This window comes from Cherax quadricarinatus, chromosome 50 (genome assembly GCF_038502225.1).
Source record: "Cherax quadricarinatus isolate ZL_2023a chromosome 50, ASM3850222v1, whole genome shotgun sequence".
Lineage (NCBI taxonomy): Eukaryota > Metazoa > Arthropoda > Malacostraca > Decapoda > Parastacidae > Cherax > Cherax quadricarinatus.
In genome coordinates, this window is record NC_091341.1 from 19,789,514 (window position 1) to 19,803,626 (window position 14,113).

A 14,113-nucleotide genomic window follows, 5' to 3' on the forward strand; every position below is an offset into this window, starting at 1 on the left:
CCTCACGTGTCTCAAGGACCCACTTCCCCTGCCCTCTTCCTGCCCTTGCCCGCCCATCACTACTACATCCTCCCGCCCTCAGCTGCCCTCATTGTCTCTTCAATCAATGTCTTTCACTCTCGTTGTTGCCTTTAACTCCCATTCACCAAAAATCCACACACACAAAAAGAACCTTGTGTCGTTTCTGTCCGTCCTGCATTACTGTCGAGCCACAACTGGCGAATTGTTCCACACACAATATTGTGACTTTATTCCTTTCACTCCCATCATTATTTCTCACTCCTGTTATCATCCACTTTCCTTAAATGCCTAAGTTTTTAAGATTCTTTACTTGAGGCTTTTATTTTTACTCATTACATCATTATACTTATGTAATTAATTGTGTACATTGCACGTTGAGATGCTCACAAGAATGTTGATAAGCACTATAGATGATGATTATTAAAATATAATAGTTATATTTATCTTCGCACCATCAGCTGATAAGAAAAGCCAACAGAGGTGAAAAAGATTGTTGCACATACAAAAGCCTGCAGTTACAGGACAGAAGCAATAAATATTCAGCGTTTCCCCTTTACCCTCTTCTAGTGGCAGGAATATGCCATGGAAACATAGTTTTTCTTCCCACTTTGTAGCAGTGATTCCCCTCAAGGAAGGTTCCTTGATGTTGGTGAGGGGCTCTTGATTTAGGGAATTGGATCTGTGCTCCAGTTCCCCGAATTAAGCCTGAATGCCTTCCACATCCCCCCCCCCCCCAGGCGCTGTATAATCCTCCGGGTTTAGCGCTTCCCCCTTGATTATAATAATAATAATGTAGCAGTGATTTGGAATATCATTGTAGCACACTGCTCGTGTATCGAATTTTGCTAAATATGAAAAAAGTGTCATGCATTGCAACAAGTACCAGCGAACACTTAAGTAGGTATGATCACAAGAAGCCTGGTACCAGTATTTGTCGACCAGGTTTTAAGGTTAAGGCCAGGAGCTAAAGCTCGACCCCGGCAAGTGCAGCTAAGTGAATGGTAACTTGACATATAACCGCGAGCAGACAAGATTCCAGGAATCACCTTGTTCTCAATAAAGATTTTGGCCAGAAGGGCGAGTTTATTGGACAGCGCAACTTGTCGTGTGAGTGAACATACCACCATAACAACACTACATTTTACAACACACACAGTTGACTTGGAAATAAACAATACAAGTGGTAAAGATAGAATTTCATCAAAGAAAATACCAACGTTGAAAATGGTGCTAAATTTTTGAATGATAATAATTATAATAATAATAGTAAATTCTTTAGAAGGAGCAAAACATTTTATTTGCAATTTTTTAGAGGTTCCACTTTTTATTGCACACAATAGACTTCAAGTGCTTGCACAAATGTTAACATCTAAATGCTAACAATAGTGACAGGCAGAACTGCAGTAGTTAAGGATAGATTAACATTAGATTCAGTTCAGTACTTCCATATGCCATGAAAATATTTTAATGTGACAAGAAATTCATGCATGTGGTAAGAGGACACTAGAGGTAATGGCTCCAATATTTGTAAAAGAATACTAGAGAACACAATAACATTGCCACCTAGAATGTTCACTTGTTTTTGTATGCTAGAGCCACGATGAGTTGCACATATATATTACGAACCAGTGATAACACAAAGCTACAAGCACATTGACAATTTAAACATGCAGATTGAACTATTTTTACGCTGAAAAGCTTAGTTGTTTATCTCTGTGCGCTTTCCTTCGACGCTGTTCTTCTCTACCCTTTAAACATATAACACGTACAATCACGGTGCTTTTCCTTCATGATTTAAGTCTTTTTCGACCCGTAGAATGCTAACAACATCTGGCAGCATTACTTCTTCTCAGGCTAATCTTTTCGCTTCTGGGGCCTCCATCAACTTTTTTTTTCCCTTGCGAAACTTTTATTGTAGGTCGAAACTTTTGTGTCCGCATGGGAAAAAGTTTGTCCCTGGATTTCGTTGAAGCTGAGGTGGTTTTCCATGGTATGTCCTGAGCACATTGTTCCTGATCACTCTTAGTGGTCTTTCTTCCATGTTTTCTCGGGGGGTTGAATTCTCTCTATGGATTTCAGCACAGCTGGTGCGAATCTGCAACAGGTCGTGTGTATTGTAGGTGATGTCCTCGTTGCAACGTGCAATAGGCTGCGCTTCCCACTTTCCGATGTTACCTTTAATCGTTTCCGAAGGTCACCGCCCCCGCGGCCCGGTCCCAGACTAGGCCTGGATGCGTAAGATACATGTGCAGCAGCTGGGTATCTTTATTTTCAAAACGTTTCGCCTGCAGTGTAGTCTTTTTCAGTCGAATACAGAGAGGAGGAAGTAGAAACTAGAAAGAGGTAAAGATGATGTGATCAGTCCATCAGCCTTGATGCAGTTTTGAGGTCAGTCCTTCAGCCTGGAGGGGTTACCTGGAGGTTATTCCGGGGATCAACGCCCCCGCGGCCCGGTCCATGACCAGGCCTCCCGATGGATCAGGGCCTGATCAACTAGGCTGTTACTGCTGGCCGCACGCAGTCCGACGTACGAGCCACAGCCCGGCTGATCCGGCACTGACTTTAGGTATCTGTCCAGCTCTCTCTTGAAGGCAGCCAGGGGTTTATTGACAATTCCCCTAATGCTTGATGGGAGGCTGTTGAACAGTTTTGGGCCCCGGACACTTACGGTGTTTTCCCTTAGTGTACCAATGGCGCCCCTACTTTTTATTGGGGGCATTTTGCATCGCCTGCCCAGTCTTTTACTTTTGTAAGGAGTGATTTCTGTGTGCAGATTTGGGACCATTCCTTCCAAGATTTTCCAAGTGTAGATTATGATATATCTCTCCCTCCTGCGTTCCAACGAGTACAAGTCAAGTGCTTCCAAGCGTTCCCAGTAGTTAAGGTGCTTGACAGAACTTATACGTGCAGTAAAGGATCTCTGTACACTCTCTAGATCTGCGATTTCACCTGCTTTGAATTGAGATGTTAATGTACAGCAGTATTCTAGCCTAGAGAGAACAAGTGATTTGAAAAGGATCATCATGGGCTTGGCATCTCTCATTTTGAAACTTCTCATTATCCATCCTATCATTTTCTTTGCACGTGCGATCGTGGCACTGTTGTGATCCTTGAAAGTGAGATCCTCAGACATTACTACTCCCAGGTCCCTTACATTATTTTTCCGCTCTATTTTATGACCGGAGTCAGTAGTATACTCTGTTCTAGTTATTATCTCCTCCAGTTTTCCATAACGGAGTAGTTGGAATTTGTCCTCATTGAACATCATATTGTTTACCGTTGCCCACTGGAAAACTTTGTTTATATCTTCTTGGAGGTTAACCGCGTCCTCAGCAGATGACAGCCTCATGCAGATCCTAGTATCATCCGCAAAGGATGATACGGTGCTGTGGTGTATATCTCTGTTTATGTCTGATATGAGGATAAGGAATAAGATGGGGGCGAGTACTGTGCCTTGTGGAACAGAGCTCTTCACTATGGCAGCCTCCGATTTAACTCTGTTGACCACTACTCTTTGTGTTCGATGTGTTAGGAAGTTGAAGATCCATCTTCCCACTTTCCCAGTTATTCCTTTAGCACGTATTTTATGGGCTATTACGCCAAGATCGCATTTGTCAAATGCTTTTGCAAAGTCTGTGTATATTACATCTGCATTCTTTTTTTCTTCCAGTGCATTCAAGGCCATGTCATAGTGATCCAGTAGTTGTGAGAGGCAGGAGCGACCTGCCCTGAACCCATGTTGCCCTGGATTGTGCAGATTTTGGGAATCCAGGTGATTTGCAATCCTGCTTCTTAGCACTCTTTCAAAGATTTTTATGATGTGGGACGTCAGAGCTATTGGTCTATAGTTCTTAGCTAATGCTTTGCTGCCACCTTTATGGAGTGGGGCTATATCCGTCGTTTTAAGTGACTGTGGAATTTCACCCATGTCCAAGCTCCTCCTCCATAGTGTACTTAGGGCACGCGAGAGGGGTTTCTTGCAGTTCTTAATGAAAACAGAGTTCCACGAGTCTGGGCCCGGGGCTGAGTGCATAGGCATGTTGTCAATGGCTTTTTCGAAATCTATCGGAGTTAGGGTAATGTCGGAAATCTGGCATACATTTATGGAGTTTTGAGGCTCATTCATGAAGAAATCATTTGGGTCGTCGATCCTCAGACCGATTAGTGGTTCACTAAACACAGAGTCGTACTGGGATTTCAATATTTCACTCATTTCCTTGTTGTCATCTGTGTAAGTCCCATCCTGTCTGAGTAAGGGCCCGATACTAGATGTGGGTGTGGGGGTGTTCACCCCCATTGTCTTGAACATTGTGAAACTGCTCAACGCCTCTCCAGGCTGAGAGACTGACCGCCTCATCTGATCACATCATCATCAGGCTAAGGGAGTGACCACTTCATCAGCTGATCACATCATCATTACCTCTACACTGCTTCTGTTTCGGTATTCGGCTGTAGAAGCCTACAGTGTAAGCGAAACTTTCTGAAACAAAGATTCCCAACAGTTGCACATGTCTTATTCATGTACTTGTCGCTATTGTATACCATTATAAGTATCATTCCTGGATGCTGGCCTGAACGATCAGGTTTTTGCATGGATTTTAATTCCATGTCCAAAACCAACGTGGGTATGAGTGGTGTCAGGGTGTAGGTGTCGTCAGCGTGTACGGGGTGGACGTGGGTGAGGGTGGTATCGAGTGCGGTTCTGAGCTTGAGAAACCGGTTGAGGGGTAACTTGAGCGGTGTGGCCACCGCTGCGCTTGCTCGAGAAAAGGATAACCGCAGTGTTGAGTGTGAGTGTGGCAAGTTGAGTCAGTCGCCTCGCTGTAGTCGCTCTCTTTGGGATCCTCTCGTGTGGTTACACTGGTCCTGGGAGGGAGAATGGGGGTTGTGGTGACCCCTGCTTGTTTGTGGGGGCAGCCAGGGGCGACCCTCTCACCTGCTGTCCCAGTCCTCTAATTGGCATGTTAGGGTATAGCAACGGTGGAAGTATTGTGCTTCAAGGTGCCAATCATCAAGACGGTCTCTTAACATGAGCCTCACTCTCGTCCTCTTCCGGCAGAAATAGAATATTTTTTATCGCTATTCAATTTATTCCTTGAGTTTGCGATGTGTTTGAGTGTTAAATGGAACTAGTGGAACCTGACGAGAACTATTTATAAGGTGGGGAGATGTGTGGCAACCGTGAGAGAGGCAGCGGGTGGGGTACCCGCCACAATACTCCACCACCACCACCACATTATATTACACAACACGTACACTGGCAGCAATATTATACCAGAGCACATGGGTAGCATGTACACCGCTTGTATGAGTTTTATTTGGGAGTCCTCGTATGTTGTGGTGGCGGGGGCCAAGACGAAACAGTGAGGGCGACAAGCAGTGCCCTTGTGAGAGTCCTGAGAGCACAACAGCAGCAGCAGTGGTGGTCATGATAGCCAGTAGTACTACGGCGTCCTTGATAGTGTGTAGTGGGTAGCGGTGAGCAGCCTCATTGTTACTCCCTCACCTCTCATATCTGAAGGCGGGGACAGCATCCACACCCAACTGGCACCTCTTGGCTCTGCTACAGCATTCCACTCAGAACCCGAAGGACGTAGGTTCAAGCCCCAGGTGACGTGAGATTTATGGGCACGTTTCATTACACCTGCTGCCCATCTTCACATAACAGGAGTTAGTATACTTTTGTGGATGACCTAGTTGAGGACTTATGGACACCAGTGGGAATCGCACCGCTTAGCTTTCTTTCGTTATCCTCTGGAGTTAATCCTAAAAAGTCTTTTATTCCCAGCCCTTACCTGCTACTGCTTGTTGTGTTCAAGGTATTTACATGGCTGCCAAGCTGGCCGTCATCACCTACGGCCATTCTTGTGTACACTTTGTTTACTTACGTGTGAAAAGTACCCCCACTAACCTGTTGCCTCAGCCCTGCCACTCAACTACCGTGTATAATACTAAACAGTGCTGCTGTGACGTCTCTGCGACAGCTGCTGTTACGATCTGACTTAGGATCCCTGTATTGTGTGACTACTGTGTTGAACCCATGTGTTGCTTTACTGTGAGACCTCCAGTTACGTAGATTGAAACTCCCGGCGATGAAGTGTGAAACTGCCAATGGCGGGATGTGAGGACTCCAGTAATCAAGTTAGAGGTCCCCAGCATTGGAGTGTGAGGCCTCAAGTGATCTAGAGTGATAGTGCGAGGCCTCACATACTCACCTCATATTTACCTCATAACCAAACTAATGGATTACTTGCGCTTTCTGTGACTACCAACATCATCGTTGGATGTAGTGCGTTGTGGCATTAACGATACAAGCAGCGTGGCGAGTTATAGTTGTGGTGTCACCATAGCGATTGGAGCCACTGTGAGAGGCTGGAAGTGTTTTGATCCCAAGTGTTTGCACAGCCTCCATCATGTGTGTGTGTTTGTGGGGGAGGTCGAGTAGCAGTGCTCTTCCCACTGAGACTTAACCAGTGGTAATGTCTTTGACACATTGATGTGATGATGTAACCTGTTATTGACTCAGATCATTGTGAGGAGAGATGCTTGAACGCACTCACCATCACACATGCAAGTGCCCCCACCCTCCTCCACACCCACACGCATGCAAGCACGCACACACGAACTCAGTACAAAATAAAAAAAAACTTGATAATGCCCACGAATTTGTAACGTGAGGATGAGACCGTCTGGTGTGTTGGGTGTGAGAGATGTTGGGAGGTAGCGGTGGGGAGGTAATGCTGGGGAGTATGATGTTAAGGGAGATGAGAGAAGGTGGGGGGGGGGGAGGTGTTGAGGATCTGGAGGTACTTAAAATATATCATCTATTGTAGCAGCTGCATGCACTAGTCAGAGGGCCGCCACTCCCGTCTTTGTAGGTTAACGCGCTGAACTTTGGCAGGGATAACAACCAAAATGTAGCAGTCGAAACTATTTTCATTTTGAATGAAAAAAATAACTTGCACTTGTGAGAAGACACTTACGACGATGTTTTGGTCCTTCCTGGGCCATTTTCAGGTCAGCTGTGACGAGAGTGGTCGAGGACGGACCGAAACGTCCTTATAAGTTTCCTCTCTTAAGTGTGGGTTATTTGTGAGTTCCAGCCATGGTATTGTCACTTGTTGTTGTTCATAATTTTTTTAGCGCTACATAATAATAATTTCTTCTACTTGTATTAATGTTGGTAGAATTACCAACAATATGTTAAGTAAAATGACACAAGAGCCACTAATTCGACATTTTATTGTAGCAGCGTTTCTCTCACCAGGAGCTTTGTCGCATTAGTTGCACTTGTGTCCTTTTCTTGTTTTCTTCTGGTCACTGCATGCTTAGTATAGTGTCCTGCAGGCAACCCCTGTAGAAATTTAAACCAGTAGTATAAACACATTTTAAAATTGACTTTGCACCTTCATGGTATATAGAGTACAACCCCTTCCCCCTCACCCTGCTGGTGGGACATGACACTATTTAGTGTGGAATTGTAGTAACTTGGTAAAGAGCAAACCTTTATTATATACCAAACTTCACTCTGTCGAGCTTTGTCAAGTCATACAGTTAGGTTAAGCATGGTGGTAGCCATGCTGGTGTGGGATTCCTCTGTAAAAACCTGTATTTGTGGTCACAGTGGTGCCCATGCCAAATCTCCTTATGATGTATAGAAATATACCTAGTTGGATCAATCTTTCGATTAGGGTCGAGGGGTTAACGCATTGGCCTGCGAGTTTTAGGACTCGCCTGCCATAAGTTCAGGCCCCACCCGTTCTCTTATATGTAGCTGGAAGACATGTTTACCTGATGAGTGATAGTGATGATAGTACGACCCCACTTAACCACCACCACCTGAACACCTCCACCTTACCTCCACCCACTATACCTCCGTCTTCATGAGCGGCCTAAGGATGTTTGGTAGTGTAAGACAAATGTACGTAATGGCTTCTTTTTTTTTTTGCAAACTAATATGTGGATCACTAGAATAAACTTTCCGTTGTAGTTGTTTATGCCAAATTAGTTCAGTCCCTCGGGAATCAATAGTTTAAGTCGCCCTGAAAATATAGTAGTCTGCTAGTCACCGTTCGCTCCAGCATGCCTCTGGCACTCCGGAGGTCCGGTTGTGCACTGCAGTAACACGAGCAGTTACAGTAGCACTAGTACTATTGCTATCATCTTAATGCACTAGTGGTCCTTTTTTTAATCATGTAAATCCTTGATCCAGTAAGCTTACAAATACTTGTGTAGTTACGAACCATTAAGACAAAGACCCGTGTCAGAAGACACTTGTTCTATTTCCTGGTGAATAAACCATTGTCACCATCGGTTGCATAGAGATCATTGTAACCCATGAGTTTCATCCACTTACTCTTTTCCTGTTTGTTGAATACGGTAGGTTACTTATAGTCACTGGCGGAGGTCACCGCCCTTTAGGCCCGGTTGCAGACCAGGCCTCCTGGCTGCTAAGCAGATCGATCAGGCTGTTGGTGTCTGCAGTCCAGCATGCATACCACATCCCGGCTGATCGGGAACAGTCTAAAGAAACCTGTCGAATTCTCTCTTGAAGAAAGACAGTGGTTTGAATGTGAGATCTGACATTATAATTCCCAGATGTCTCACAGACTTGCTCTATAGAGTGGTTTGAGTTTGTCTTGTACTACCATCCTGTTTTTATTTCCCCAAACTTTCCGTAACGTAGTAATTAAAATTTGTCCTCATGAACAGGATATTGTTGTCAGTAGCCCACTGGAAGACTTGGTGATATCAGCTTGGAGGCTTGCTGCGTCTTCAATGAAAGCCGCTCTCGTGCTGATTCTAGTATCGTCTGCAAAAGATGTTACGGTGCTATGGTTTATATCTCTGTCGGTGTCAGTTATATGCCTTGGGGAGAAGTTTGTGGAGCGAGTTTTTTTTTTTCAATTCGCATAGCCTCAGCGTGGATTGCTACATTTCCTATTATGTGCTTTTCCCAGCTACTTTCATGTACTTACACATCAGATTCATTCCACCTCTAACCTGAGACTGGCAGGAGAAATTGCAGCTCGTAGAAACTTAGTCGAACGCCTAAATTACTGAAATCACTTAGTCCTTCGAAATGTACTCCTTAGAACGTAAGCGAGAAAGATATATAATAATCTACACCTTGAAGATATTGAGAGGATTGGTCCCAAATTTGCTTACAGACGTGTAAGATAACTCCGATGAAAATCAAAGGACCATGAATCTTCAGCATCTTCCCTTCATGCATAAGGGGAATTACCCACAGACTGCTAGCTGTCTTGAAGAGTGAACTAGACAGGTTCCTCAGATCAGTTCCCGATCACCTGGGCTGCGGGCACAAACACCTTAATTGAACAGGTCAGCAACCAGGAGGCCTTATCTGGGACCGGGCCGCGGGGGCAGTGACCTCCAGAAGTGATTACAATAACCTACAGATAACCAAGCTTCCTTCTTGGTTCTCGCATTTCAAACAGCCTGTCCCTGTCCTCCCCATCAATACTTCAGAGTGTCTAGTGTTATATTTGTGTTGTGGTCACCAGGAGGTGGAGACTCCATGTTGATGGTGCACAATCTAAGATGGAGTCTAATGTGCAGGGTGTGCAACAAGTAACTAAGCGTAGAGAATTAATATTTTTATATTTAGCTGCAATGATGTGGCAACAATTGACTAACTTGTAATTTACTAATAACTAATAATAGTAATATAAATATTAGTAACTAAATAACTATTATATTTGTGGCTAATAAACATTAAAGACTAATGAATATTAGTGACCATTTAACTATCATTCACTATAAACTTATTTCATTAGGTCTCCCTGAAGGTGCTTGGTATGTCGTGCAATTAGGGCAATGTTTCGATCTTTCTGACAGTTATCAGGTCCGAACTGAGCGAGGAGAGAAGAAAGTCAGAAGACAGATCAGATAATGACGATGATCCAAGGCTGATCGAAACTTCTACAGTTTACTTTCCAGAGTGTGGGTTATTTGTGAATTGTTCCACCCATGGTATTGTGACTTGCTCTCCTTATTCTTTTGTTTGGAGTCTCATAATATTGGCATCGTGCGCAAACATTGACACACGAGAGCAAGACTCCTGGAGGACGTTAACATACATCAAGACTAGTATGGGTGCCAGTACTGAACCTTGTGGTACTCCACTGGTCACATTCCTCCGTGCTGACACATCCTCCCTTACCATCACTCTCTTTTCTTATTACTTAGCTACTCCTCTCCCAAGTATTTAGCTTTTCCCGTTTTATTTGCTTGTCTTCCTAATTTATGGATTAATTTATAAGCCACTTTGAAGCAAAATCTGAAAATGGAATAGTAGTTTGTATATCGGGAAAGGAAACGCAGATCAAGATCAGCATAATTTTAATTTCGTGATGTCCAACTAAAATATATTTAATGATATCGAGTTAAGGGATTTACGGGAAGGGCGATTTACGATTATTTCATGTAGCTTTTTTTTTTTTGGGGGGGGGGGGATGTTACATAGTAGTTTCAAATACATGTATCGTTATCAAGCGTCGTGTATAATGCAGTGTTACCTGGAGTCGTGTATAATGTTACCTGGCGTTGTGTATGTTACCTGGCGTCATGTATAGTACCTCGAGTCGTGTATAGTATTACCTGGTGTCGTGTATAATACCTGGCGTCATGTATTGTGCTTGGCGTCGTGTATAATGTTACCTGGCGTCGTGTATAGTTTTACCTGGCGTCGTGTATAGTTTTACCTGGAGTCATGTATAATACCTGGCGTCATGTATAATGGCGTCGTATATAATACCTGGCGTGGTGTGTGTTACCTGTCATGTTCTGGTATTACAGGAGGAAAATAAGGCCTGGGGGGGAGAGAGTGGTGGGAGACGGACACAAGCGTACACATCCCCACTCATTAATTGACTCTTGTGATTTCTTCCTTCCCTTTCCTCAACTCCGCCGCCCACCTGGACCGCCCACGTCATGACCGACACGGCCCTGCCGCCCCTCCCGCTCACCCTAACAACACCCACGGCAAATGGCGGTCCGCCCACCGCCCTGCCACTCGCCCCGCCCGCCGTCACGGATACCACTGTGATGTCCCCATCTTCCACGGCTACCACGCCCGCCTCCACGCCCACCACGCCCATCTCCACCACCTCTGGTGTTTCCACCGCCACTGCCACCAACAACAACCATCACGATCACAACGCCGCCACCCCGCCATCCTCTGCCTCGCCAATATCAGCGGTGAGTACCCTCTCTTCTGTTTACACAAGTTCTGCCCCTCTTGCTCTCATCTCACACCATGGGTATGGAGTACATAGTAAAGTTACCAACACTCATCCATCACCGGTCCTGCTCCTTTCTGCTCCCTCATTTTCTTCATTCGCTCCTTCTCTCTCATTCCCTCCTTTCCTTCCTCCTTCCATCCCTTACCTTAAATCACTGTTCCTATCACTTTCACTGATTTTAAAATTACATATTCTATTATTGTTGTTGTTCTGTGTTATGTATTTTATATTTTTTTCTGTTATCAATGGTTAATTTTTTATAACATTACTACCCAGCATAATTTGGAAGTATTATTGGTGGGATATAAAGTACCTGGGTGTTAGTAGACTGGTGTGGGTCGCATCCTGGGACAAAATTGACCTAATTTATCCGAAATGCTCTGCATAACAAGGGACTTTCTGTATAGTGTGTCACTGATGTCAACTAGACCTGTACACCTTGTAGTTTTAGAAATATTATTATTATCGAGCGTGCGCAAGTCACACTAAGCTGCCCCGTCTGTCACTCCATTTTTATGCCGATCATCTAGTCTATTTTGTGTTTAAAAAGACACACACATGCACTGATGAAGATGTTTATTGGGTAACGTTTCCTTAGTAAATGTCTTGATCAGCCGGGCTGTGGCTCGTATGCTGGATTGCGTGCGGCCAGCAGTAAGAACATGGTTGATCAGGCCCTGATCCACCGGGAGGCCTGGTCAAGGACTGAGCCGAGTGGGCGTTGACCCCCGGAACGACTTCCACCATTAATCTATTATGCATCCCATGACGTAGCTGGGTGGCCGAGCGCTGGGTTCACAGCCGGAAGAATCCTAGTTCAAAGAAGCATAGACAAAAGGGGCGTGTCCACCTAGCAGTATGTGAGGTAAACGGTCATAGAGGCAACTAATGTGACATATTATTGTGGTAACGGTTTGACAAAGCTCCTGGAGAGCGAAACTTTGCCACGATGTAACATTAGTTGTATCTGTGTCCATTACCTAACATTCTGTCGGTAATTCTAACATTATTGCCCTCCTATCAGTAATTAGACCTCTAGGAGTTAATTAGACTGTTGTGGGTGGCGTCCCGGGAAAGAAGACCCAGGGAACCCAGACGGAAATAAACCACACAACTTGGCTTTCGTGAGTTATGAAGCCTCCCAGGCTAATAACCTGAAGAAAGTCTTCATCCTGTCTGAAGGACACGGCAGTGTAAACAAAATAACGCTGGTGGGGTTAAAAAAAAAAATCTTGACAGATGACGTGCTGTATAGTCCTTGTGGCTTAGCGCTTCTTTTTGATTATAATAATAATGACAGATGACGTTCAGGATTCAGTTACACAGGTGTGAGCTAAGCTCACACCTGTGCAACTGATTCCCGTGCAGCACAATTGTCATCAAAGATTTGTTAAGTTATACCATATTTTAAGGAAAGATCCTGGACTTCACTTTACGGAATCAGATAAAGCAAATGCAATAGTAATTATGGACAGGGCAGATTATTGGTAAAAATTAACTTGATATTAGGAGACAGGGGAACTCAGGCGCCTCTGAAGAAACTTTGTTCAGAAGGAAAATAAAAATTGTAGTTATAGAAACCTTTATTTAGACAAAAGTTTCAGGTATGCAACAAAGTTTTTATCAAGTCAGTAGACTTCGTGGAGAAAGATACGTGAACAAACATTTCGGACATTAATGAAAAAGTTTCGGTCCTGGGACCTTGAACAGGGTCCCAGGACCGAAACGTTTTCATTTAAAAAGGTTAAATTGGTTAATCGCGTGGTTCCCCCCACGATGTGTGTGTATCATGTTATACCAGGTTCAGTATTAATATTCTTGACCAGGGAAGAGGAGATTATAGACAGGAACGAGGAGAGGTCAGGTGTTTATTATGTACAAACTGTTGGTACACGTGGTACTATTTATTACAAAGCTTGTACAGGTATACCCATCTATCTTAATGTATACTCTCCTCTGTGTCTTCTACACTTTGCTCTCCTGCATCTGCTGCCACTGCAGGATGATTACAAGTTTACAACCATATTTCTCTGTCTAGCAAATATAACAACTCGCCTCATCCAGCATGTTTTTTTTTTTTTTTTAACTTGGAGTATCAAAGATGATGTGCCTGTGATTGTTTTAAGAAGTTTTACCTCAAGCTCGGCATGACTTAACAGATCACTTTGCATAACCTGCCTGTTGCTGGCCGCATTCAGAGGTACTAAGACCCGCGTCAGGAACCCCGCTTGACCTACAGGTACTACGTAACCTTGTAAACCTGGCAGATTTGGCACTTGTCCAGTTTCATTAAGAATTCTTGAACCGTGGGTGTGACACAAAGTTCCATAATTGTGATTATGGCTTCTACGGTTTTTATTGCGTTTATTGCATACCATTCTTAGTGTTTCATTCCGGTGTGTGGATGGTGAGTAGGTAAAACGTTGATCAGCACTGTGCAGTAATTATTGTTTCTTGAAGTAAAATACTGTGTGTGTGTTAAAAAGCTACAGTATTCCTGCAAGTTTCAAGTGTTGAGTGTATGGTATCCAAAAACTCGTATATATAGTGATGATAAAATATGGTAAACAGTAATAATGGTAATATGAACTCTAAGGATAACTGTTGGTTGTTGAATACTCAGAGCCTACTACTCTGTTACATTTGGCTTAATTAATTTGTCCTTTCAGTTTCTCCTTAATTACTCCGTTATTCCAATTTATGCTTATTATACTCAATTATCCTCACTGTCTCTCTTCTTTGGTGGCTACACAAAGCAACCATTATATTCCTCTGACGTATACTATAAATTACTTATGGTGTATGTGTGTGTGTGTGTATATATA

The 14,113-nt window shown here is 43.8% G+C and overlaps 1 protein-coding gene across 4 annotated transcripts in view; it reads left to right on the forward strand.

The window, feature by feature from the left end:
* The window catches only part of pnut (septin 7-like protein pnut), a 294,459-nt gene that overhangs the window by 48,820 nt on the left and 231,526 nt on the right, over positions 1-14,113 (forward strand). For 2 of the 4 annotated variants that reach the window (XM_070095477.1, XM_070095480.1), the window contains exon 1: positions 10,843-11,244. The exons of the other annotated variants lie outside the window; for them this stretch is intronic. In XM_070095477.1, the coding sequence (XP_069951578.1) occupies positions 10,978-11,244 (267 nt within the window). In that variant the 5' untranslated portion in view covers positions 10,843-10,977. Of the gene's footprint in view, positions 1-10,842; positions 11,245-14,113 lie in introns of those variants that run through there. 4 annotated transcript variants of the gene reach the window in all.